Genomic DNA, 27,953 nt, shown 5'->3' on the forward strand with positions numbered 1-27,953 from the left:
TCTTAATCACTACCTGATAATGTCTCTGCATACGATGAAAAGCTATTCCCTTTTTTTTGTGTGTGTGGAGGGGGGTGGTAATTAGCTAAATTTGTATATGCTTTTTATTGTTGTTTCTGTCAAAGTTAATTTGCAGTTTTCATTGCAATCAAGTAGGGTTAATGGCTTGAGTTATTCTTTGCCCGGCTAAAGTTATCCAATATTTAATCTTTTTTTTTTTTCCTAGAAAAACTTACCTGTGGGAAGAGTAGCAATTATCACTCAAGAGAAATGTGCCAATGAATGAGTAGCACATTGTTGACTTAAGGGTTAGTAAAACATAAAGAGCTCCCTAAGTCCTTAATTATTGGTGTTCAGTTAAGGATGCACCTGCCTGTTCTGAGGTTCCTGTGGGTATAAGGTCAGAGTAACAGGAGCTGTTATTTTATGGGCATTGGGACAGACTTTCTCTGAATGTCTAGCAGTGGTCACTGCATATGGGAAATAAATGACAGATGAAAAAGGCATGAGGTTGGGGAAACAGTTAAACCTAATCTGATTTAGTTTAACACATGGAGATTTCAGAATTTCTATAAAGGAGGGCTCAGTGTTTTTCTTGGAAGAGGGCACTCAGGAGGGTAATTTTGTGCTAGTTTTACGAAGCAGAGAACTCTGTTTTGTTGATTATACATTTATCTGGAAAAAGGGTTGTTGCTTTTGGAACATATACATTCCCACAGAAAGACATAAAATTCATGGCCCCTTCTTCCCTATTTAGCCTCAAGGGAGCTTAACAGGACCTGATTAAGCAAGGAAAGTCATCAAACTTTCTTGGACAGCTCAGAAATCCCTGGGGTTGAGTTGAGTTTTAGGTGAAGGGTTCACAATGGTGTTAAACCAGTTTGCCCCATCTCATCACTGTCTACACTTGACAAGACTGCTGTTTGCACTACACTCACACTGACAGCCAGGACACAAGTATTCATGCTTGAGACCCAAAAGAGAAACACCTGGCTATGACTACCTGCAACTATATAGTTTCTTTTTTATTAAATAGCTGCATGATCTATTTCCAGGGGAGCAGGAACTTCCAGTGGAGCCCAGGCTGTAAGGGCATACCTCTCTGCCCTCGTCTCCTGGCCTCCTTCCCACCATCTAACAGCAGGGTTCCAGGTTTTCCCTCTTTTCTGAGCACCTAGGATTCCTTCCTCCCCTCCCTGCCCCCATCCCTCCAATGCAAAAAGGCAAAATAAAGCATAGAGTTTTGTGCCAACTTCATCCCAAAGTGGTACAGTGATTCTCAGTCTGCCCCAAAAGCCAATTACAGGGAAGAGGGGCCTGAATTCTTACTTAATCAGGGAAATATTCCTTCCACTCTGAGAAAAAATGAAATCACCTTAGTAGGGGAGAAAAATCTTTATAAGTTGGCTAGTCCCTGCCAATAAGAGAAAATCACTAGTGGCTGGTATGTATCTATGTCTGTAGAAGGCCTAAATTGCCTCAGTTTATTCTTACCCAGCACAGGATGGGCTGGTGATTGGATGGTAACTTAAAGTCATAAAGATGAGGGACATGAAAGAGCTATGTTAAATCTAGGATGACCCAGATTCTTCCCGAAACTCACTAGAACATAAGCTCTGTCAGATCAGGGGTTTCTGTTGCTTGGAACTTCCAAGGCTTTCAATAAATTATTAAATGAATGTGTGAAAGCCAAAGTGGATGGATGATGTGGGTCACTGACAAGCCTGTCTCCATCTGCGGATAGAATTTCTAGCAAAGGGAAGAGCGGAGAGGTCAGCCCCTCTCACCCTACCCCTAGGAATGTTGCTATGCCCATCACACCAGCACCAAGCCCCTTCATTCCCTAGCAGTATTGCTAATAATACTAATTATTCTATGCCAGGTGATTGACACTCATATTTAAGCTAAACTTCACAATAACACTGTGAGGTAGATGTTAGCATTCTCATTTTATAGATAAGGAAACTGAAGTTCACAGAGGTTAAGTAACTCGCTCCTCATCTCAGTTAAACAGCCAAGTAGGAATTTTAATATAGACCTGACTGACCTCAAAGCTCACTGTAGATTATCAGGATGTGAAGGGATGGGTGATATCTACTTGTGTGTTATAATGCAGAGGTTCTAAAAGGACACCATGTGCCTCCTATGAGGAAAAGCCATCCCCAGTCAACTCCAACACAAGTCAACCATTTCCATCTTAATGTTATTATTTAGAGGATTGACGTTATTGGTTACTGTTGTGTCCTATCGGAATTCAGCTAAAGTTTGTAATACATTTGGATGGGTTCTCACTGATTTATATATAGTGCGAGGCATAGATACCCCATCTTCCGCAAGAATGAAAGCCATGTCTTTCAAGAGATGCGGGCTCTATTATACTTGGAAAAACAGTAGCCATCATTTGAATATTCATAGAAAGACCAAGAACCTGGCACTAATCTCCAGACACTTAAACACTATTTAAATAGTTCCTTGATGCAACATTCTTACTGGTTAAGTATTATAAACAATTGTGAACCGTATTGTGCCTACCATAGAAGTGATGTCACTTCACCATAAAAATCACAAGATTACATTATTACACACAAATCAGGCATTCTCAATGATTTATGTAGCCAAATGCCAGACTTCTAGAAAAGAGCTGATGTGGCACTGTAGACAGGCATCCAGTATGATATGGTTAGGAGTCTCCTTGGTCTGCTAAAGTCTGCAGAAGATATTGAAGTAAAAATGACCACATCTGTCACCATTGAGTAAAGGACAGAAGGCAGAACTGGGATGGGGGCTCACGGACAAGGGCTAATGGAAAGAAAATGAAAACCACTTTTTCCCAATCTCCTCTCCTGGCCTTGGACTAAGCTCTCAAAATATGTGGCAATGGCCTCCATAGTTTCTTAAGTAACCAATGAACGAGTCAAGTCAATTTTTAAACAACTGACTTGCACATTTTCCTCTATCTCTCTGATCACCTTTCTAACAAAATTCCTCAAAAGAGTTGTTGATATGGACTATCTCTCATTTCTCTTCTCCAGTTCTGTCTAGAACCTTTCAAACTGCCCTCGACAAGGCCACCAGTGACCTCTGTGCTGCCAGATTCTGTGGTTGGTTCTCCAATCCTTGACCTTTCAGCCACATTTGACAGTCAATCACACTGTCCTTGGATGGAAGGCTGGAGTTTGGGGCTATTTTGTTCACTATTGTATCCCAACTTCTGGAACAGTGCCTAGTGCATATAGGTGCTTCATAAATACTTACTGAATAAATTGTTCACTTCCTGGAGGAGGTGAATCATAAAGAATAGGTAAGAACTAACCAGGCAGGTGAGGATGGAAGAGAATTCTGGCCAGAAGAAATAGAAGTTCAAAGCTACAGAGGCCTGAGAGGACTTGGCAGATTCAGTAACATCCAAGTAGTTCTGAATGGTTCTGAAGGATGCTCTCCATTAATTCCCATCTCCATTCAGGGATCTCTTGCAAAGTGGGGCCCCTTCATCCCTAGGGCGATTAGGCCATTTCCTGGCATGTTTCAGAGAGAAGCTCTTGGAGCCTGAGACTCATTGCCCCCCCTTTTCCAGCTCAGGTGCTCTCACCTGAGGGGCAACAGCTGCAGGTGAGGGCAACGGGAAAGGAGAGAGTGAAGAGAGAAGAGAAGGGACAAGCTCTCAGATTAATCCTATGAGTTCATCACACCGGAAAGGTGGATCCAGAAAAGCCACGTTTGGCAGGTAACGGGCTCTGCCTGTGTGACTCAGCAGCCTCTAGCGTGGCATCCAAGCTGAGCTGGTTGAAGTAAGCCTCGTTCCCCAAGGCCTGATGAGTGAGCTTGTAAAGGGCTCGCTGAATGCATTGCAAAACCACTCACTGTTCCAGCAAGATGCTTTAAAACCAGGCTCAGAACTAATCCAAAAAGAAGGAGTCTTGATCCAAGTTCACAATGCATGTGAATAAGTCACCCAGCATCTGCCAGCAGGGTTTAGTTCCACGTAAACTGGGAAATCAACAACGTTCTGTTGGGTGTGCAGCCCATTAGTAAAGGGCCACTAATTCTCAAAGACTCTGGAATTGAGATCCTCAGCCTCCACAACAGGGCCGCTTCACGCGCCTCTTGCTTTTCTCACCAAAGCGTCTCAGAGTGTTTTCCCAGGATGGACGATTTATCCCATTCGGTAGATGAGGCCCAGAGAAGCTAAGTTCTGCCTGCAACCACCCAAGTCAGTTCCTGAGGTCAGAATTGAGACCTAGACCTGCGAGCCCTGTTGTGGCCATTGGATGGCATCCTCTGAGGGACTCTAGAGGACAGCAGAGGCCACGGGGCAAGACTTCTTGCATGGAAACTGGTGGGCAAAGGGGATGGGCAGGTGTGGGGGTGGAGCACTGAGAACCTCTCAGCACAGCAGAAAGAACAACTCAAGCACATGTCCTACCTGAGGTGTGCCAATGCTATTTTCTTTGTAAATAAAGGACATCAGTGCTGAGAGTAGTTGTATAATCATAAAAGGTTGAACTAGAAAGGGCCCTGGGAGAGCATCGATCCAACTTCTTTTGTTTCTTGGTGAGGAAATGGAGATCCAGAAGGTCTGTTTCAGTTGCTCAAGGTTGCACAGTTGATTTATGCTGGTGCCAGCTTTGGAAGGCTTGTATCTTCAGCACAGATCCTGTGCTCTTTGCAAATGCCAGTCGTTCTCACACTAATTCTGTTTTTTGACAGCGCCTTGAAACCAGGTGAATCTCCCCCTCTAAAACTTTAGGTAGCTCCTCCTCTCTGCTCTTCTGACCTCTGAACTGAAACCACAGAAAGACATCACAGTTAAAGTGTGGGTGGGCCCTGCTCGGCATTGGAATTGAAGATTTAAAACCTCTCGAATTTTCTACTTATTTGGTCTTGGAGCCAAAACTAACACAGCCTGAAAAGAAATGCTGGGAAACCTCCGAGACACTCTTGGAGAGGCAGCTTCTGGGAGCTGGTGAGCCTGGTTTCACTGACAAGGTCAGGCCCACTCTGGGGCATGTATGTGAGGGAAACGTGTTTGGAGCCGTGCTCTCAGCCTACTTGCCTGGGCCTTCCATTCCACTGAGTGACGATCATGGCTCTCGGCAGGTCGGCAGCTGCCAGTGGGAGGCTCTCCCATCACTCACTCACCCACCAGGTGTTCTTCCCAGCCACCACAGCAGCTTGGCAGGGAGTGCCACCGCCAGGGCGCTGATGGGCAAGGCGGTGCAGTGCTTGCTCCTCTGCCGTCCAGGTGTCAACAGATGGGATATGGATCTGCCCTCCCTTAACAAATAAATAGAACTTTTACAGGCTGAGTAATCCCACATGGGATAAGCCAGACTGCCAGTTACCCCAGGTTTTCCAGCCAGGATCAAGCCTCTTTAGTCCTGGATCCCAGAGCCCATCAGAATTCTTGTATGGAGTGGTATTTCCAGAACGCTCGTTATCCACCGGGTAGCCGTGAGGCTGCATGTCCCTCACACTGGAGTTGCAGGGAGCCAAGTATTCCTGGAGTTCCCTTTGGCAAAAGTCCTACCTCAGTTCCCACAATCTATGTTCATGGTTCTGTGCAGATGCAATCAGTTCCTCCCAGTCAGCCCCAGGAAAGAGTGAAACTGCTGATGAGACAACTTAAGGAAGGGGCACTCTCTCTTGCAGGGAAAGATATCCACCCCAAACTTTTTCATTCTTCTCCTAGCTGCTTTCTGACCTCAGTGAAATGGGCAGGGAGAAAAACTCTTTTCATCTTTCCGCTGATTGGCTTCCAATGCCAGGCCTCTAGTGAAGCAGGTAGTCTGGCTGGGTCCTGACAAGTGAAAAGGGGATGCTGGCAAGGTGGACAGAGACCAGGCTGGAAGTTGAGTCCTGGAGTTCCACAGCCACCTAGGATAAAGCTCACAGTGTTAACGTAGTAAGAGCACCAGGCTAGGAACCAAAAGTCCCGGGGTTTGAGATGCTTGCTTAGGTGTCGCTTAACTTTCTTGAACCTCAGTTTCTTCAGCCGTAAAATGGGGATAGTAATACCTTCCCTGCTCACTCCACCTAATTATGAGTTAGAATAAATGAAAGCTTTTGGAAAGCCAGTGAGTACTCCCCAGAAACAGGTCTTCACTTTGCCCTTGTTCCTTGGTTTTGGTTTTTGTTTTTTGTTGTTGTTTGTTTTGGAGACAGAATCTCGCTCTGTCACCCAGGCTGACTGCAACCTCCGCTTCCAGGTTCAAGCAATTCTCATGCCTCAGCCTCCCGAGTAGCTGGGACTACAAGCACGCACCACCATGCCCAGCTAATTTTTTGTATTTTAGTAGAGATGGGGTTTCACCATGTGCCCAGGCTGGCTGGTCTTAAACTCCCTTAGCTCAGGCAATCTGCCCACCTCAGCCTCCCAAAGTGCTAGACTTACAGGTGTGAGCCACTGCACCTGGCCCACTTTGCCCTCGTGAGCAGTCACGATGTTCCCGCCTACTGGCTGGTTTAGCCACTTTGGACCATTGCTGAGTGAGGGGTGGGCTCCCCTATGAAAGAGGGCAATGTAGGTCAGCCCCTGGGGTTATCATTTGTTCCCCTCCTTTCTGTAAATTGTCTACAGGCACTGCTCAAAGAAGAAAGGGACACCATCCCTAGTTTCAAGGCGCGACTTGTCCTGCCCCTGATGGCTGTGGCTGATCCACGAGGAAGTAAACTTGGACTGGGAAAACACAAACTGTCTCGGCCTGCAACATACATCCCATTGATAAACGTATTGATAAACCCTAACGTCGATAAGACATCTGTCTGGACCTTTCAGGTCTGAACAGACAGGGCAGCTGCTGAGAACCTGGGGAAACTGACAATCCGATTCCTCTCTGTGTCTGAACCTTCCCTCTTCTCACTGCACCACCACTGCAGGCCTCTTTGACTCACACAAGACCGTTTTTTAGCACAAGGTCACCTTGAGGTCAACCGTCAACCCCAATGCTACAGAAACTCACCTCTGACTGCGAACCTCCAGGTTTTTTTTTAATCTACCAAGCAATGAATTGGCACTTTTCACTGAGGAATGACTACTGGGCCCTTTAGAGCTGTTTTAAGCTCCATGACTTAATGAGTCTCCTGTTTAATGGAAGCAAAAGCCGTTTAAGTGGTCACAGCTGCCAGGAACTTTGCTAAAAGAATGAAACTTTCTGAGCAGGTTGGGCAGTAGCAGCGCTAATCTCTGAGCCTGCCACCCCTCGCCCGCCCTTATCTCAGGCTTGTTTTGACAGCACCCGGAGCTGGTCCCACGAGAAGAGCAGCAACCTCGCTCCTTTCCCTTTTCACGTCTTCTGCGGCAGCCCATGGTTTGCTGCAGGGGGGAAAGAAGAAACAATGAAGCATTGTCTTATTGAGGACCGGTGTGTCAGGGCCTCATGGAATAAATATTATTTGCCTGGGAGGGGAACTGGCTGGAAGACAGCTCACAGTGTCAGGTGTGGGCTGGGGCGGAGGGGCGGGAGGGCGGTGATGTTTGGGTTTGGTTTTATTATTAGTTTAATCTTTTTCTCTCTACTGCTGTGGATTTTTTTCCCCCCTGACAGGCCATTAAGCACGAAGCTTGTGTCTTACCCGGCCTCTGCCAGGAAGAAACAAAAGAGATTTTCCAAAGGATGTGCCCTTGTGTTACTGGGGCTCCTCAGTCACTCCCTGTCCAGCTGTGCACGGCAAAGGGTGCACACTGCAGGACCTCACAGGGTGAAAGCTCCTCTGGGAGCCCTCCGTCTGCATGTGCAGCCCTGGCAGCCCCAGATGTCTTACCTGATGGGTTCGCGGCTCTGTCATTTTGTCCCTCAGGCAAATACTGAAAGGACAGCAGGCTCCTTTGTAGGTCTGGGGAAACTGGGCACCCCTCACCCTGGTATCCCAGTCAGTCAGCACTTATTGAGTTCTTTTTTTTATTTTTTGTTTATTTTTATTATATTTTAAGTTCTAGGGTACATGTGCACAATGTTACTGTATGCAGGTCACTAATAGCTCTAGCCTGCACAGTTCCTTCACCTCTTTTGTCTCAGGAAAGCCACACATCTCTCCAGAATAAAGAACTAAAGACCAGTGACTAAGAGACAGACACTTGAAGGATTGCTCCATAAAGGCTGAGCCCTCCTTACCTCAGAAGAATGAGAACATTTTCTTGTAAGAAAAACAAGAGCCCTGTAGCCTTTCCACAGCCACAGAGCAGTGGAGTAGGGAAAGGGCGCCTCCACTGTGCAATCAAGGGTCTTCTTTCTGGCCAGGCACGGTCTCTCACACCTGTAATCCCAACGCTTTGGGAAGCCAAAGCAGGAGGATCACTTGAACCCAGGAGTTCGAGACCAGCCTGGGCAACATGGTGAGGCCCTGACTCTACAGAAAAATTAAAAAATTACTCAGGGATGGTAGCATGCACTTGTGGTCCCAGCTACTCAGAAGGCTGAGGTGGGAGGATTGCTTGAGCCCAGGAGGTAGAGGCTGCAGGTGAACCATGTTCTCTCCACTGTATTCCAGCCTGGGCAACAGAATGAGACTCTACCCCCCACCGCCCCCTAAAAAAGTGTTTAACCATAAACCTTTCCCTCATCCCTAAATCCATTTTGGGTATAAGCCATCTACCCAATGGCTGTAATAATAGTTGTTGATGATTGAGAATGTACAGTATATGTTGGGTACTTGCTAAGTGCTTTCCATATATTATCTCACCATGTGGCAAGCCTGGAGAAAGCTTGGAGAGAGTGAGGAACTGCCCAAAGTCACACAGGTCATCAGGCTTCCTAAGAATGGCACCACGGCCTTGGCTTTACAGGCATGGCACTTGAGTTCACCTTCACGTGCTGGGGATCCTGTGTTCCCAGAAGGCAGAGACCCTATCTGTGTCCTTCTGTTAATTATTTTTGTATACAAAATAATTCAGTCCTGTGCTCAGTGCCATGAACTATTAGGGATTTAATACATGCTTTTTGAGGGTGATAATGATCTCACCATCCCAGTTAGTGAAATAAACATTCCCTCCCTTCTCTCAAAGAGAAACAAAGGGCCACAGCAGGCCAAGCCACCCCGGGCACACTGCAGGGTGTGTGGAGACGGCACCAGCAGGTGAGTCCCACAGACCTGGCTTTGGATCCCGGCCTGGTCACCCACGGCCTGGCCCCTGGGGTGCACCAGCTAACCTCTCCAAGGCCAAGTTTCCCCAAACACGGGAGAAAGTCACAGCACCTACCTCGTAGGGTCATTGTGAAAATGAAGTGAGAAAATGCCCACGGTGTTCCCAGCAGCCCTGCCTGGTGGAAGGCAGGTGTTCCATGTCAGTTTCCTTACTCAGCACCCAGGCATCTTCTTCCTCTCGTGGAGCTCTCAGCACTCAAGAGCCCCTTCAGTAAGACCTGGAATGCAGTTTGTTGACCAAAGGAGTGCTGGCAGGGAGGGAGGATCTCCACTTGGGTGGCCATATCTCCTACCTCTGCTCTTGGTCCCCCTTTGCCTTGGGGACATTCCCACCAACACACACCACTGGCAGCACACCCTGCTGACCAGCATGCACTGCTGTTCTTGCTTACCCCAAAAGCCCAGACTTGAATATCCTGTTGTCCTCAGTGGCGCGGCTGAGACCAGGCTGGAGCTTTTAAACAAGATGTAACTCAAGTGGGGAATAACATGCAAGTAACTCTTAAGGTGACTGCCGCACCCTGTGGCCCACACAGAGAGGCTCTCTGCCCAGCCCCACTTGCCTGCAAAGGATATCCTCCAGCCTGTCTAGAGTCCACAAGGTCCAGGCTGGAGAGAAAGAGGCCAAGGAGCCAGATGTCTCTCTCCCACCCACGACCTACTTTCTGAGATCTTACTTCCACACTGAAGACAGGCCTCCTTCCCAGGGGATACCAGAAGTCAGAGTTCCTTTCAGTGGGTCTTGCCTTATTATATTCAGTAATGTGGCCCAGCAAATAAATGTGTCAATTCAACAATAAACCCTGTGTCTATACATGCAACGCTCCCTGGAACAGCAGGGAAAGGGAAGAGGAGGGGAATTTGATTACAAGTGCTTTATATTTACGCTGTCTCATGAGATGCTTCCAACAGGCCTATCAGATATTTTAGAACCATCATTCCTAATTTGCAGATAACAAAATTTTGGCTTGGAGAGGTTAAGGGAATGACCAAGCTAAGCCCAGTTCTCCTGTCTCCCTCCCTTGAGTTCAGGATACCAACCCAATCACTAAATCTTCCCCAGGAACAAGCCTGGGGCCAGGGTGAGAAAGGGGCTTCCTGCAAGTGCTGAGTTAAATCGGCACTGGATGCAGCCACAGGCAAGGGGACATGGTGGTTGTCCCTCTCTCTGCCAAGCTGTAGGTCAGGAGACCTGGTTCAAGCCCAGGCTTTGCCACTTGGAAGATTGTATGGTCTCAAATCATTATTCTCAGTGCCTCAGTTTCTGCATCTGTAAAACGGTAAGGAACAAACCAATTAATACACATAAAGCCCTTAGTGCCCTTGATGCCTAGAACATGGAAGTATTTAATAAATATCAACATTTTTATTAACATTGTTATTGTTACTGTTATTCCCTTCCAAAGTCTTGTAAGAAGTAAATGGGATGACAGATGTGAAAACATGTTATAAGCTGTAGAGGTAAGAAATGACCACTCATGTATGCTGAGAAGGTAACAGGAAAAAGGGCTTGGCCTTAGATAATGTCATTGAACAGCCTCAAACTTTCAACAGAAAGCACAGAAATATTCCAAAAAGAGTACTCCAATAATTTGAAACCAGGCCACCGAGTCCAAGTTCTTGCCACAGTTCCAGGGCCGAGGCTGTTTCCCAAGAGCCCTGTAATTGCTTTCAACCTGTGCCTCACCCAAACACCACGGCTGGCGCAGGTGGACACCTTCCGTCTCTTCTCCTTCCAGGCTGGGCCCCAGAAAGAAATACTCCGATAATTCACCTTGTGGTTTTCAACTTTAGACCAGATTGTTTGTTATGTATATAACTGTTTGCATTTCACTTACTTATCCTCAATCGTCACATACCTGGGAGGGAAGGAGGCTGCACAGAGCCCCCGGAGCCCCAGCCCCACGTGGTTACACCTGCCCACGCTTCTGGTCTAAGTAGTCCTTGGGTGCCTTAGTGTGAACAGAGCATACAATTAAGCTCTGTCTCTCTTTCTCAGCTAACTCAGGTGCAATCCTTCTTGACAGTCTGGAGGAACCAGGCAGGCTGGCCACCAAGTGAGGGGAAGTTGCTGCTAGCCGATTAATGGTTGAAAGCCCAATAATACCACCCCTCACTGTCTTGTAGCAAAGATCCTTGGCTCATGTTTAGAATGTTAGCCAAATAAGAGTCACCGAGTGCAACTTTATGGCAGCACTCAGCTGGAAACAGTGGGGCATCTAGGGGAAGTGTCCATGCTCGGTCCCTGCCCTTACACGGATCAGTCTGGCTGATGGAATGAGACGAATGAAATGGAAACAATGAGCAAATCATAAAAGGCAGTACTGTCATGAAGAGTTTGATTTTATGGCACAGAATGCAATTGTTAGAGTTAGAGTAGGGAGAGATGGCCAAGAGCTAGAGTGGGCAGGGAAGCTTCCTGTGGGAAGAGGTTTGTTAGCTGGGCCTTTCAGGTATGCAGGAGTTGAACTGGTGGGAGGGAGAGTGGCATTCCAAGTTGGGGAAGCTACGTGAGAGAATCTAGGAGACAAAAAAGAACAAGGGCTGTTTATAGAGCAGAGGCCAAACTGGCATGACTAGAGTAGAAGGAGGGCATCCTAATTCCCAGCCTTATCCACCACTTTGCAAGAACCAGGAAAATGAATTGCTGTTGGCCATAAAACTAGTTGCAGGTGATGTAACCCATCCTATTCGGCCTCCCATATTTACAGCTATACAGGAACAACTCTCTGAAACTCTGTCTCCTCACCCGTAAAATGGGATGGTAATACGTGCCCCTGGGAGCCAGTGAGAATTAAAAGGGATAAGATGCACTGGCTCCCAGGGGCAAGCACTAGCAGACAAGGAATAGGGCAGTCCTCCCTTCACACTCCGCAGAGAAGAAATGTCCTCCAACTCTCCCAGGAGGCAGAGCCCAGCTCTCCTTCCAAACAGCCTTGGAGTTGCTTGGCCTCTCCACTTCTTCAACGAAGTTGTGGGCAGAAGACAAATGCAGAGTTCTCTTGTACCTGCCAAGGAGAGAGAAGCAGACCCTGTGTGAGTCTCTTGCTGTTGACGTTGATCCACAGGGGGTGCAGGATGGGACTGAGGCAGGCCCACCTGCCCGGAAAGCCTGCCTGTACCCTGACCCCATGGGGCCCTAACACACACCCTCCCAGCCACAGGGGCTCTGCAGAGCTAAGCCAGCTGTCCTATGGAGGTGGGGACCCTCCTCCTGCTCTGCCACTCTCTCTTTCTCCTGGAGAGGACAGGCAGGTGGGCATGGCCACAGGAGAACCTCTCGAAGGTGCTAACTGGCCCAGGGAAACAAAGGTGGCCTGGTAGGGAGTTGCCTACCAGAGATTGAGAGAGCATGGGAGAAGCTGAGAGGGAGGAGGAAAGTGCACGCCGTCCTGCGCGCAGCCTCGCGTTAGGGAAAGCATGTGTGAGAAGTGGTGGTAGGCGGTTGCTAGCCTTGGAAACAAACAAACAGCCAACCAAAAGGCTTCGGAAGGAAGGAGTGTCTAATTAATCAGCCCCGAGGGACAGGTCCGCACTGCCTGACCGTGCTCCTCAGCCTGGTTTCAGGCCACCGAGTCCAAGTTTCTGCCACAGTTCCAGGGCCGAGGCTGTTTCCAAAGAGCCCTGTAATTGTTTTCCACCTGTGTCTCACCCAAACACCAAGGCTGGCGCAGGTGGACACCTTCCCACTTTTCTCCCTCCAGGCTGGGCCCCAGAAATCAGTAGAGGAGGGAGGAATCAGTCAGCGTGGCCATGCCTGGGAGGAGAAGCCCGTGTGGGTCTGGGGGGCTAAGAGGCAAAGGCGGGTGGCGGATGTGGGCCAGCGGGAGCCTGGAGGGGTTGACACCGCCTGCTCCACCGCAAGCCCCTGGAGGAAGAGCCCCGCTGTGCCCCGAGAGCGAGCGCGGGCAGGTGTAACTACGCGGGGCTGGGGCTCCGGGGGCTCCGCGCAGCCTCCTTCCCTCCCAGGACACCGCCCAGCTGCGCCCCGCCCCGACTGCGCGGGCCTTGAGACGCCGGTGGCTGCCTCGGGGTTGGCCTGCTCCTCGCGCACATGTTCAGGGCCATCCGCCTGCGCCTCTGCTTCAGGTGCTTGGCTAGAGAAAGGGTGGCAAGACGGGGCAGTGCGTGTGCGCGCGCGGGTAAGTGCATGTGAGTGCACACATATATGAGCGCATGTGTGTCTGCGCTTGTGCGTGTCCAGGGGAACCTCATTCTAAGCCGCCAGAGGACTGCCTGAAGCCGCTAGATAGAAACTCCCCTAGAACGTAAGCTCCGTGGGGGAGGGAGCTTTGTTTGATGGCTGCTGTATTCCCAGTGCCCATTGAAGTACTGGGGACACAGTAGATGCTTAATAAACAGCTGTTGAGTTAATCAATGGACTCTAGGAATGGAGGCAGGCCGGCCCTTCTGGAACTGGAGAAAGGACAAGGCCACATTTCACCGTCTCCTCTGTTCTTGGTACCAGCCCTGGCGTCCCCGGCAATGCCAATCCTTCTCACATCCAGCTTGTGCCAAGTTTTCCTCCCTGCTCGTGTTTACACCTTCTCCCCTTTGTCTGTTTCCTGCTGGCTCCTGTGTGTAAGCGCCCCAGCAGTCAGAGTGGGAGACAGGAAGACGAAAGCAGCAGAATTCTGGAAATAGAGAGCTACCAGGGTGGCCTCTTCCTTCTGGAAGGACACGGAATGATGGGGTGAGACTGGCGCTCTTCTTCAGCTCCTCCCTTTGGGAATTGGGACTTTGAGCTTCAGTTTCCTCACTTTGAAACAGCAGCTATTCCACTTGCCTCGCAGGATTGTTGCAAGAAGTCAGGCAGGAGGCTGAAAAGTTCTGGAGCACATGATAGGTGCTACAGAAACGTTCGTTTCGTCTCCTGACTAGCATCCAACAGTCTGGGAGTGCCCCAGGTGTGGCTGAGGGTGGTTATGGTTTGATAATCACCACCAGAACACCCCTCCTTTTTTCACAAAATGCCTTGAGGAGAATTTAATGGCTGCCGAAAATTAAGGCAAGCTTCATTTCTAAAACATTCAGGAGTCAATATGTTGTGATTCATGTATTCCGTCGGGGCCTCCACTCACTCCGGAGGGAGCTTTTCCAAGTAATTAAACAACGATGTTGTGATCAAGCTGAAGTCCACCAGCCCCAGCCTTTCCATTCGGGACCTTCTCCTGCACATGCTGCAGCTGCCTCCAAGACTACTGCGATGGAGATGAGCAGATTCTTCCTTCAGTTGTAGAGGGAGACACTGCGAAAACCTAATGCTGTCAATAACGCTTTTCATCTCGAAAGGAAGGATCCGATTTCACTCTTTTCAGCCTGATTTAAGGACCCACCAGAAAAAAACAAACTTCATGGGGTAATTAGGAAATTATCCTCTTACAAATTGGTAGATGTCGTCTTTCTTTTCCTTGGGACAAGACAGAAAGGACATTGTTTGTCTTTTACCATGGTGAAGCTGCTGTGATTAACCATGCCACCTGGGGAATGGTTCACTTGTGGGTAAGCTGATAGCTTGCTGTTCCAGGGTGCGCCTGCCAAGGTACTCCAGAATAACATGTTACATCCTCTGTGCACCCCTTCCCAATGAAAGGAAAACTTCAATCACATTTAGTTAAAGGAGCCCTTTAAACCTGGCCTGTCAATATCCTGGAGGTGGAGAATTACACCAAGGTTAAGAAAAGGTTTCCCAGAACTGGCTAGACATGTATTTGTTTAAAGGGATTAGGTGCATTCAGTCTGGGCCTGATCAATACTGCCTGTTTTGGGGTTTGTGGAAAACAGTGCAAATATCCAGAGAGAGCCTAGGAAGTCCCTAAAGACCCAAGGAAGGATTTTTTTTTCTATTTGATAACAAGGAGAAATCCCTACTGTAAGGTTTCCAAATCCTGACCTGTTTTAACTTAGGAATCTTGTGAAAAGTTATTGTAAATATAGACCAAAAGGCCAATGCTAAAATTGGAATTAACATCAACCTCCGCCTTTCACTCTGACATATTCTGTCTCACTCCTTTCTTACCTCTCCTGCTCTCTGTCTTACTCTGTCTCTCTGTGTGTCTCTCTCATACACACACAAAGCAACAACCCAACAGGCTTGACAAACCTTAGATTCATTAAGAGTCTTCTGAAGTTTTCAATATGCTAAAAGATGTACCATAAGAATATATGTGTGTATGCGCATATATGTTAGCATTTCTGTTTAGCACTTGGTATATTCCAAAAGCTCTTACACACATTTTCTCACTGTGGCAGGTGTTATTATCCACAATTTTACCAAAGAGTAGACTGAGACTGAGACTCGGGGAGGTGAAGTGACTTGGGTAACAGTGTGCCATCAGGGTACGGTACAGCCAGGAGTGAATCTGCCCTCCCAGCACATTAGAAATGACCATCATCTCATGCAGCTCTGCATGGAAAGACTCCCATAATTACATTACCACTCTATAGTAAAGCCCTGATTGCAGTTTCATCTGCGGCCCCTTCAAGAAGTATTTGCAATTCATAATCCAAATGAGAAAAGCTGTTAGTAAAAATTTGAGGTACCAGTAACAGGCTAAATAAAGGAAACAAACATTAGGGTTTAAGATGAGTCAGGGACTCTTGAGTTGCGAAAGTTGGCAGGAGTTTTGTTTCTATGAGCTTCTACAAGCCTTCTGGATGCCACTCTGCCTTCAGCCTGTCCCCTTCCAATCTGCTCTATGTGGTGCGGACTACTTGCCTCAACAGACCCAGACATACAAGCATCAGAAGGGAGGACTCCCTAGCGCAGTGGCTCCCTGAGTGTGGTCCCAGGACTGGCAGAAGCAGCATCACCTGGGAGCTTAATAGAGATGCCAATCCTCAGGCCTTGCCCCAGTGCTGCTAAATCAGAAACTATGGGAGAGGGGCCCAGCAATCTGTGTTTTAACAAGCCCTCCCGGTAATGCTGGTACACACTAAAGTGTGAGTACCACTGACTATTGCCTACAAGAGAGTGCCCAGACACCTCCCAGACCTCCCTAACTGAACCTAACAGGTTCCTCTCCTCTAACCACACCCACCTAACACTCACTGTTCTCTGAACATTTCTTTTTCATGTATCTTTGATGCCCTGTTCCTGTCATTTTGAATGGCGTTTCCTTCTTCCCTGCCTGACAAACTCGTATTTATCATTTAAAGCCCAATTCAAAGATCTCTCCCTCTTGAGACTTCACGTGTTTTCCCTCTGCTGAGTTTTAGTTACTCCTTCCGTACCTCCCCTGATGGCACCCGTGCATACCTCAATAGCATCACCACATCGTGTTCTTTGGCATGAGCCTCATGGTGGACTGGAATCTCAAGGCAGCCCCCGTACGTAGTGTTGTGCCAGGAATGTAGTAGGTATTTAATAAATCCAGGCTGATTAAATGAATAAGTGAATGCATGAGCTCAAGTACAGTCATTCTTTGGTGTCCCTAGAGGATTCATCTTAGCACCTTCCCAGGATACCAAAATCCACAGATGCCCAAGTCCCTGATATAAAATGGCACAGTATTTGCAATAACCTATGCACTTCCTCCATATACTTTACATCATCTCTAGGTTACTTATAATACCCAATACAGTGTAATGCTATATAAATCATTATACCTTATTGTTGAGGGGAAAATGGCAAGAAAAAAGAGTCTGTACATGTTCAGTACAGATGCAACTTTTTCAACATCTTCCATCTGAGGTGGGTTGAATTCATGGATGTGGACCCCACGGAGAGCTGTATTCTATCAGGCCTCATTGAGTACTCAAAATAGGCAACTGGCCTGTGAGCACATGGCTGGTTACTTCAGAGCCTGATCTGACCTCCAGGCATCCTGACTCCTAGCCAGGGTAGTCTGTGAAGTTTTGTTTGTTTCACCTGGGCGCCATGTGTTTAGGTTATGTAATTGTTAGACAGGAGTCATTTTTGGCTACTTTGTGACAGATAAATATATCAAATGCTCAAAACAGGTACAGTTCTTCCCTTGCGGCTGTGGAGCTGTGACTGTTGAGGCCACAGCCTGTATTGGTTATCTTCGCATCTCTCTGTGTTTGTAGTTGTAAATGGCAGCGACCTATCGCAGTGGTATCTAGACCAACTATTAAACCATTTATAATGCCCAGAAACCAATTTGTGGCATCCAGCAATTAGTTCCATTCATGTTTTTAATTTTTTTCCTTTGAAGTTTAATAGACGGTTATTATGATGTAGTCTTCACTGCCTCCAAGTCTGCAGGCTGTGTGCAGCCTCAGTCAGCAGCCAGAGAAAATTAGACTCTACAGAGAAACGATGTAACCTAAAGCGATGCTTTGGATTCCATTTCTGAGCCTGCTGCCCTGCCCAGGTCTTTGTCCATGAAGAGAGTTAGGACGAAAGGGGATTTGGAATACATAGATTTAGCGAGCCTTACTATGTGCTGGGCACTGGGGCCACACAGAGAGCAAGACTTGGTACCTCCCTTCACAGAGCTTCTAGACTGGTGGGGGAAGAAAGGTTGAGAAGAGGAATTTGCAGTCTAGTGGGATGTGTGCAATGACAGAGGAAGCTCAGGGCAGGGAGCTCAAGGGTGAGGAGCAGTTAGCCAGCTAGACATGCGGAGGGAGACTGCTCTGGGCAGGGAAGCTGGGAGGTGAGAGAGAGGTGGTGCTTCTGAAGAACTCAAAGTCGTGCACATGGCTGGGCTTAGCACGGCAGACTCTGGAGCTTCTGGAGCTACATCTGGGGTGTGATGCCTTGAAGTCCTCATGCATTTACCCGAAGAAAATAATGCTGGTTTCACTTTAAAATGCCAGGTCATGAAAGGCTGAGATAAATGACAGTCTGGTGCTAGGACAGAAGGGGACAGGAGGGGCATAATTTCTCAGTAGTGCTGTCCTTGTGGATGACCAGCACAGGCAAAAGTTTGCCCAAAGTGCACTTTGTGTCAAGGAGAATGTCTCTTGAAGCCTTCTGTAGCTTTGGGGACTAAGGAGGTTGAGGAGGCAGGGTGCTGTGAATAATAGGATTATAATTTACCATTAATTGTCAACCTTTCTCTTTCTACTTGTTCCTTCCCCAGTGCTTATAAAACATACTTAAAAGTCTCTCATTCTTAAAAAAAAAAATCAGCCTAACTAAATATAAGCCATCCTTCACCTCATTATGCTTGCAAGATCTCTCTTTATCTCTTCCCTTCCTTTGATAACAAAGTTCCTAAAAAAAAAAAAAAAAATGTACACTCACCTCTCCTTTCCTGTATTTTTTTTCATAGATGGTGCCAGGCTTGTGTCTACACTCCACAAAGCCACTATGACCCCAGTGCCCTCCATGGCAAATTCCAATGGGCTCATTTGTTCATTCAACAAGAATTACATGTAACTACTGTGAAGCAGGCAGTGTTCCAGGCATGGGGATGTACTGGTGTAAAGGCTTCTGGGTGCTTATGTTTTCAGGAACTCCTTTTAGTTCTTAGGTATCTATAGCATTTGCCATGACTGGGCTTCACCTTCTGGAAACACTCTCATATCCCATGACAAAATGTCCTGTGGTTGTCCTTCTATCTTTCTTATTGTTCCTTCTCAGTCTCCTTTGCAGATTCCTCTTCCTCTACCTATTCATTAAAGCTTGGTAGTAAGTAGGTTGTAGGCTCAAGACTAACCCTCCAAGATTTTATCTTTCCTTGACTTTTCCTTGATTTTAGTTCTCAAACATGTATCTCAGGATCCATATAAACAGCTGCCTGTGGACATATACTCCATGAACAGCACCTCAGTATCAACCAAACCAAAGCTGAGCCCCCATCTGCTTCTTCTCCTGAGTTTCCCATCATTGTGAATACTCTGTGCATCCAGGGAAGCTGGGAGACATCTTGGACTCATCGTTTTTCCTATCCCCATGCTCCCTATGCCCACAGCCTCAGTTCTAGTTTAGGGCCCTCATCACCTCTCCTGGAACATTGCCATAGTCTCCTGCCCACAGATTCATTCCATTCAACTCATCAGCCACGCTGTTGGCAGAATGATCTTCCTAAATTGCAAATTTGGCCATGTCCTTCCCTGATAGTCTCCATCTTATCTAACAACAGTTCTCAAAGTATATTGTGGAACCCCAAGACACTTTCAGAGGGTACCTGAGGTCAAAACTATTTTCATAATAATAATAAGAGATTATTTAGCCTTTTCACTGTGTTGATATTTCCATGATGGTGGAAAAGCAATAGTGGGCAAATCAGTAGATGCCTCAGCACAATTTAAGGCATAGAACAAAACTATACTATAACCTAGTGTTTGTATCTTTACCTCATGCATTTGCAGAAAAAAAAAAAGCTAGTTTCACTTAAAAATGCCACTATGAAGCAGTAAAAATATTAACTTCTTAAAATCTCAGCCCTTCAATGAGCATCTTTTAAATATTCTGCGTGTCAAAATGCAAAGTACTCATAAACGATTCTGCTACATACCAAAGTACAGTGGTTGTCTCGGAAAAGCATTTGTGTGATCATTTGAGTTGCAAGCTAAACTACCTTTCTTTTCTTCTACCTAACATCATTTTTACTTGAAAGCATGACTGACAGACAGACTGTGGTTATTCAGACTTGGGTATTTGGCAGTTATAATCTCAAAAATTAATAAAGTGAGCTTGTCACTTCAAGGAAAACAACTAGCAGTGTTTGTTGCCAATGATAAAATGTGATCTTTCAAGCAAAAATGAGAATTTTGGAAAACATGCATCTGTCACCATAAGCATGACAGCTTCCCAACACTTAATGACTTTTCTGATGAGATTGGTGGTGATATTAAGAAACATGTGGAGTTTGTTTTGGGTCTTGTATAATGAGATGCATTAACATTTGGAAGATTTACATAACTCAGCCAATATTTTCCAAATAACTAATAGTGGATATTACAAAATCATGCACACATTTTAAAAAAAGTCTATTCAGGTACACGATGGACCAATGGATTTTAATGTAACAGATTTTGAAACATTTGTTAATACGGCTTCAGATTCCACATTGCAACTAACTTTTGAGAAACTACCAGTTATCCAGTTTTAGTATGGTATCAAAGAATATCCATAATGATCTAAAAAGTCTTCTCCCTTTTCCAGCTCTCTATATGAGGCAAGCTTTTCTTCATACACTTCAAACAAAACAACATATTGTAAAAAATTGAAATCCAGCTATCTTCTAGCAAACCAGACATCTCTTACATTTTTTTTTATCTTGGACAATACAAATTTGTTATCTATATTAACATGTCATGGCCTTATTACTATTACTTTTAAATAAGTAACAAAATACTTAATAACCCTGGTTTTAATTTTGAATATAATAAATATCTATATAACACACATGAACACAAAATCCTTTGGGTCTCCAATAATTTTTAAAAGCATAAAGGCATCATAAAGCCCAAAAGTTAGGAAATTACTGGCCTGCAGGATTGAGGTCTCAACTTCACTACACAACATTCATTCTTTGGCCTCTGCACCTTTCCCGCCCCAGTCCTCCATCTTACCCCGTCACCCCTATAGCATCACGACCCCTCCCGCTTCTGCCTCAGCAGTACTGCCAGCCTCCCCAGGTGCCAAGCTGGCTCCAGGCTTTACACCTTTGCTCACCCTCTGCTAGGCTGACATTTCCATATTTGTTTTGTCTAGTCTTTTTTACCGTCATTCAGATGCCCATTCATTCTTCAAACACACTCCCTCCTTGTGTGCCCTCGACAATTCTCTTCAAGCACCTGCAGCATGTCAGTGCTGGTTCTCCTGTTTGACCTCCAGGCTTGCCATGGGTAAAATTGTGGACATTTCCCTAAGACAGGTGAGGGTTGTTTCTCATGTTTTACTGTTACTAACAAAGCCACCTTAGACATGCTCGTACATGTCTTTCCGGGCACTTGTGCAACAGGTTCTGAAGGAGATCCCTGGAGGGGGAATTACAGGGTCAGAAGGTTTGTGCAGCTTCACCTTTACCAAGCATTGCTAAGCTGTCTCCAAATTGATTATACTGGTATATACGACCATCAGCAAGAAATCAAACCTGATTTCTCCATGTTCTTGCCGACACTTAATGTAATCAGACTGTTTTTTTTTCTAAACTGACAGCTATAAAATTTCAGTGATCTTTTAGGTAATTACTAACACAGAGAAAATCATTCTATAATCCACTTGGGTTTCCTGTTCTGTGAATTGTTCAGAAATATCCTTTGTTTGTTTTTCTTTTGGGTTGTCCTTTTCTTACTGACTTGTAATTCTTTATGTATTCTGGATATTAATCTTTTCCCTGCCCTCTGCACCTCAAATTTCTCCTCTCTGGGTGTGGCTGGTCTTTTAACGTGGCCTATGGAGTTTTCTATTGTATAGGAGTTTTACAATTTAATACAACCAAATTTAGCAGTCTTTTCCTTAATAGTTTAAACTTTTTATGTATTGTCTAATGGATTCTTCCGCATCCCAAGTTTATAAGCTATTGCATATATTTTTGTGTAAAACATTGAGAGTTTTACTTTTTACATTCAGGTCTTTATTCCTGAATTTATTTTTTGGTAAGGTGTAAAGAAGAAATCTACTTTTATATTTTCCCACATTATAATCAAATTGTATAAATATTCACTTTGTGGATTTGGCTCAAATCCTTTAGCTCTCATCGTGCCTATGTGTCACAGGTTTGATTGCTACTGTTTTCACTGTTACTATTATAAATACTTTCTAACACCCATTATGATTTCTTTTTTGAACTAGGGATTTTCTAGAAGTGTGCTTATATTGTCCAAATGTAAGAGGGTAGAATGGTTTGTCTATTTTTTGTTAATTCATACCTATGAAATTAATTGTGTATTGTGCTTGAACAATCTTGTCTAATTATATGAACTGGGATTTTTTTTGGCATTTTTTGAAACTTGCTTTGTGGTTAGTACATGGTAAAATTTTATAAATATGCCAGAATGCTTGAAAGAATGTATGTTCTCTAATAGCTGGAAGCCAAGTTCTGTATTCTTTCACTTAGACCAAACTTATTACCTATACTATTCTATCTTTTCCTATATCATTATGGATTTCTCCTCATAGTGCTGTACATTTTTGGTCTCTCCATATGCATATTTAAGGCTAGGTGATTGCATACTACTGGGCTTTCTGAGGAGGTCTCCCACAGATAACACCCTCTTTCCTGCCTGGGTCTGAACAAATTGAGAAATAAAACAAAAAGTAAAGATACAGCTTAAAATATCACCTTTACTTTTAACTTGATTGTTGAAAACCTCCTCCACAGTGAATGCTCTCTGGTGTTCACCCTATAAGTAACTGTCCTTAGGTCAACACAAGCATACCCCAGAATTATTGCAGGTTTAGTTCCAGACCACCACAATCAAATGAATATCACAATAGAGTGAGTCACTTGAATTTTTTGGTTTCCCAGTACATGTAAAATTATGTTTATATGATACTGTAGTTTATTAAGTGTGCAACAGCATTAGGTCTAAAAAATAATGTACACACTTTAATTTTAAAATAATGTATTGCTAAAAGAATGCTAATCATCATCTGAGCTTTCAGAGAGTCACAACCTTATTGCTGGTGGAGGGTCTTGTCTCAGTGTTGACAGTGGCTGACTGATCAGAGTGGTGGTTGCTGAAGGTTGGGGTGGCTGCGGCAATTTCTTAAAATAAGGCAATGAAGTTTGCCACATTGATTGATTCTTCCTTACATGAAAGATTTCTCCGTAGCATGCAGTGCTGTTTGATAGCATTTTACCCACAATAGAACTTCTTTCAAAACTGGAGTGAATCCTCTCAAATCCTGCCACTGCTTTATCAACTAAGTTCATGGGATATTCTAAATCCCTTGTTGTCATTTCAACAATGTTCACAGCATCTTCACCAGGAGCAGATTCCATCTCAAGAAACCACTTTCTTTGCTCATCCATAAGAAGCAACTGCTCATCTGTTAGTTTTATCATGAGATTGCAGCAATTCAGCCACATCTTTAGCCTCCACTTCCAATCCTAGTTCTTACTATTTCCACCACATCTGCAGTTATTTCCTCCACTGAACTCCTGAAGCCCTCAAAGTCATCGAGGAGGCTTGGAATCAACTTCTTCCAAATTCCTGTGAATGTGGATATTTTTGCCTTCTCTCATGAATCACAGATGTTCTTAATGGCATCTAGAATGGTGAATCCTGTCCGGAAAGTTTTCACTTTACTTTTCTCAGATCCATCAGAGGAATCACTATTTATGGCAGCTATAGCCTTACGAAATGTATTTCTTAAATAATAATATTTAAAATTCAAAATTACTCCTTTATTCATGGGGTGCAAAATCAATGCTATGTTAGCAGGCATGAAAACATTAATCTCCTTGTACATCTCCATCAGAGCTCTTGGATGTCCAGGTGCATTTTCAGTGAGCAGTAATATTTTGAAAGGGATCTTTTTTCTGAGAAGCAGGTCTCAACAGTGGGCTTAAAATATTCATCAAGCCATGCTGTAAACAGATGCACTGTCATCCAGGCTTTGTTTTTCCATGTATATAGCACAGACAGAATTGATTTAGCATAATTCTTAAGGGCCCTAGGATCTTCAGAATGGTCAATGAGCATTGTCTTCAACTTCAAGATACCAGCTGCATTTGACCCTAACTAAAGAGTCAGTCTATGCTTTGAAGCCAGACATTGACTTATCCTCTGTTTCTATGAAAGTCCTAAATGGCACCTTCTTCCACTAGCAGGTTGCTTCATCTGCATTGAAGATCTGTTGTTTAGTGTAGCCACCTTCATCAATTATCTTAGCTAGATCTTCTGGATAATTTGCTGACGCTTCTACATCAGCACTTGCTGCTTCACTTTGCACTTTTATATTGTGGAAATGGCTTCTTTCTTGAAACCTCATGAACCAACCTCTGCTAGCTTCCAACTTTTCTTCTAAGCTTCCTCACTTCTCTGTTTTCATAGAATTGAAGAGAGTTACAACCCTGCTCTGGATTAGGCTTTGCCTTAAGGGAACGCTGTGATCAGCTTGATCTTCTATCCAGACCACTCAAACTTTCTGCACATCAGCAATAAGGCTGTTTCACTTTATTATCATTCATGTGTTCACAAGAGTAACATTTTTAATTTCCTTTAAGAACTTTTCCTTTGCATTCACAACTTAGCTAACTGGTGCAAGACACCTAGCTTTTGGCCTGTCTTGGCTTTCAACATGCCTTCCTCACTAAGCCTAATCATTTCTAGCTTTTGCTTTAAAGAGAGACATGTGACTCTTCCTTTCACTTGAACATTTAGAAACCATTGCAGGGTTATTAACTAGTCTAATTTCAATATTGCTGTGTCTCAGGGAGTAGAGAGACCTGAGCAGAGGAAGAGAGATGGGGGAATGGCTGGTCAGTGGGGCAGTCAGAACACACACATTTATTGATTAAGTTCTTACATGGTGTAGTTTGTGCCTCCCAAAAACAATTACAATGGTAACATCAAAGATCACTCATCATCATTACAGAATAATAATAATGAAAAAGTTTGAAATATTGCAAGAATTATCAAAATATGACATGGAAATATAAAGTGAGAACATGCTGTTGGAAAAATGGTGCCAATAGACTTCAGTCTGTTAAAAACAGAATACCTGTGAAGCACAGTTAAGTGAAGCACAATAGCACAAGGTAGGCCTGTATAGATTCATACCTCAAGCCATCTTTCCTTCCATACAAACGGGAAACCAGATATATTCCAGATGTTCTGCCCACTGGGGTGACTTCCCTTTATCACAGTTCTTAAGGGCATTCCTGGGTAGAATTGCATTGCCACGCAGGTGTTATCCACTTCCAGCCAGCCAGCACCAACATACTATGCACATCCATTTTACCACTGGGCCTGTGATTATTCCTTCTCTATTAATTGGTCATTAAAAATGTTCCATAAGGGGCCAGGCATGGTGGCTGACACATGTAATCCCAGCACTTTGGGAGGCCAAGACAGGCAGATCACCTGAGGTCAGGAGTTCGAGACCAGCCTGGCCAACATGGCGAAATCCCCATCTCTACTAAAAATACAAAAAATTAGCCAGGCATGGTGGTATGCTCCTGTAGTCCCAGCTACTCGGGAGGCTGAGGCAGCAGAATCACTTGACCCTGGGAGACAGAGGTTGCAGTGAGCTGAAATCGCACTGCTGCACTCCAGCCTGGGCGACAGAGTGGGACTACATCTCAAAAAAAAAAAAAAAAAAAAGTTCGGTAAGGTTGTAGATATGGGTTGAGGGTGTGGTGGCAAAGGAGTAGTAACTGATACCATGGGAGTCTAAGCCACCTGCTCATGAAATTTATTTGTGCATTCTGGATCTGCCATATCCATTTAACATACTGCCCATGTCCAATTTTATTATTTAGTGGATCAGAGAATATCCAGTTCATGATGGGTGTTTCAGATCACAGTTACGGTATCTTTTGGTCAGGCATTCCATTTCTGCAGAGCATGTTAGCAATCCAAGAACTGATTTTCATAGTTATTAGCAAAGATGGACAGGCTTACTCCAAATCCCTAGGGGTCTGTGCTGTAATTCTCTCATTGGGTCCTAGTAGAGTTTCTATAAAGCATCCCTGTCTGTCAGAAACATTTTAGTTGCCATTGGAACTGATAGGTCATAAGGCACATGTGTCAGGGTAGCTTACACGGTGGTCTGGGTCTGTTTTATAGTTTCTTGCTCCAGGACTTATTCAAAACTGGCAGCTTTATAAATTACCTGGTAAATATATTAATGTGGTAGATACTTGCCTGCAGTATCTAAAGCAATACATCAAGTACTATGCTTCTTTCTTCATGGCGGGCAGTTCAACATACAGAGTCTTGTCTCTCACTTATAGGAGGATATCCTGACGTAATCTAGGCCCATGGCCTTTTTTACTGATTTTTCTGTCTTCTGAAGTTCTATGGGGCTTATCTCTCATCTTCTGGCATGCATACGTCTTATTAAGACATTTAACGTATGTGATACTTCCTGTCCACCAGATCTAATTAGCATAATAACCAGAATAATGTTCTGTAGAATATCAAGATGCTCAAGATCCCGCAATATTATATTATGACAGAGAGCAGGAGATTGACATGACTCTGAAGAAAGACCGTGAAAGTGCACTGCTGACCCTTCCAACTGAAAGCAAACCTTCTGATTTGTTTCTGATTATCTTTATTGATGTATATACAAAAAATAAAAAAAAACTCTAAAACAACAATGTGAATGTAAATTGTGCATTTTAAAATCATTAAAATGGTAAATTTCATGTTTAAAAAAAAAGAATAGAAAATATCTGCTAGGTCAATAGCTGTATACCAGGTGCCAGAAGTTCTGTTGACTTTCACCAGTAAATATTCCACATTAAGAACAGCAGCTTGAATTGGAGTTACCACATGATTAAGTCTGAAATAATCCACAGTCATCCTCAAAGACCCACATAGCTTTTTCACCAGCAAAACATGTTCATTAAAGGGTGATGCCATAGGAATCACTACCTCCTGCCTTTTAAAAGTTAGTGGAGGAAATATATGTGAAATTCCCCTATAGAAAGTCAGTTTCAAGGACCCCTTTTTGGTGCTTCTTAACCTAATAGCTATCACTCCACAGATCAGAGAACCAATATGGAGATTCTGCTGGTTACTACGCATTTCTAAGTTACACTATACAGTCTGGCGTAGGAATGACAGTAGGTTAGGTTCCTTAATTTATTGAGATGAGTTTGAGTCAGGAGTCCATCTATCACCTAACATTCGTAAGTCTTCACTCTTGCCAATGAACTCTGAGGCATTTATGGAACTCTAGAGATTAGAATCAGCTCGAAGTCACTGTCCAAGAATACCCAAATGTTCTGCTTATTTCTCTGTCATCAGTGCAGTCACTCTGGTAAATGGATGCTGGTTTCTTGGGGAAAGACATGAAGAAATATTTACAATATATACATGTGATAACACTCAAGCACCCTTTCCCAAAGGGGCTCAACTTTCTCCTCAATCGGGAGACTCCAAGTCTTTTTGAACAGACTTACGTCTGATAATTGGGTAAGAGACTATGAAACCCTATTACAATGTCTTGATTTCTATTTTTGTCTACTAGACTTAGAACACTTCCACTTTTACATTTCAATTAGCACTTTGGCAGACTGCCTAGCCATTCTATTCCTTTGTGTCCTTGATCTATTTGCCATCATTTAGATCCATGTGAGTAAAAATATAGATCGCCCCATCTTAGTCCATTTAAGCTGCTGTAACAAAATTATACAGACTTGGTGTCTTATAAAAAACAGATATATATTTTTCATAGTTTTAGGGGCTGGGAAGTCCAAGGTCAAGGTGCCAGGAGATTCAGTGTCTGGTGAGGGCCAGGCTTCATAAACAGCTCCTTCTTGCTGTGTCCTCACATGGCAGAAGAAGCCAGAGGTCCTCTCTCAGGCCTGTTTTATAAGGGCACAATCCCATTCATGAGGACTCCTCCCTCATGACCTACTCACCTTCCAAAGGCCCTACTCCTAGTACCATTACCTTGGGGGCTAGGGTTTTAACATTTAAATTTTGAGGAGACACAAACATTCAGACCATGGCAGCCTTTATTCCAGCAGCATATAAGGATAATTTTGTATAAACATGTTTTTGATGGCTAGGCATCACCACCAGGGCTCTACCATACCATCACCCATTATTTCCACTGAAATCAGGGAACTCAACTTCATTGCAACATCTGCCCACCATGATCTCTGACCTATGGCAGACAGCCACAACACTTTCAGTAATTCTGATGCTCTCTTGAGCAATGCAGTTTTATATCTTAATGAAGGGGATGTCCTCTGGGACTCCCTGGG

At 44.7% G+C, this 27,953-nt stretch overlaps 1 protein-coding gene across 2 annotated transcripts in view; it reads right to left on the bottom strand.

The window, feature by feature from the left end:
- Positions 1-6,154: 6,154 nt before the first annotated feature.
- LOC134807286 (uncharacterized) overlaps positions 6,155-27,953 on the bottom strand; it is a 199,993-nt gene continuing 178,194 nt past the window's right edge. The window contains exons 3-6 of one of the 2 annotated variants that reach the window (XM_063783526.1): positions 11,891-12,149; positions 10,183-10,411; positions 9,197-9,359; positions 6,155-7,312 (exon numbers count right to left, since the gene is read on the bottom strand). In XM_063783526.1, the coding sequence (XP_063639596.1) occupies positions 10,399-10,411; positions 11,891-12,149 (272 nt within the window). In that variant the 3' untranslated portion in view covers positions 6,155-7,312; positions 9,197-9,359; positions 10,183-10,398. Of the gene's footprint in view, positions 7,313-9,196; positions 9,360-10,182; positions 10,412-11,466; positions 12,150-27,953 lie in introns of those variants that run through there. The other variant, XM_063783527.1, reaches the window with a different exon arrangement.

This window comes from Pan troglodytes, chromosome 9, assembly GCF_028858775.2.
Source record: "Pan troglodytes isolate AG18354 chromosome 9, NHGRI_mPanTro3-v2.0_pri, whole genome shotgun sequence".
Taxonomy (NCBI): Eukaryota; Metazoa; Chordata; class Mammalia; order Primates; family Hominidae; genus Pan; species Pan troglodytes.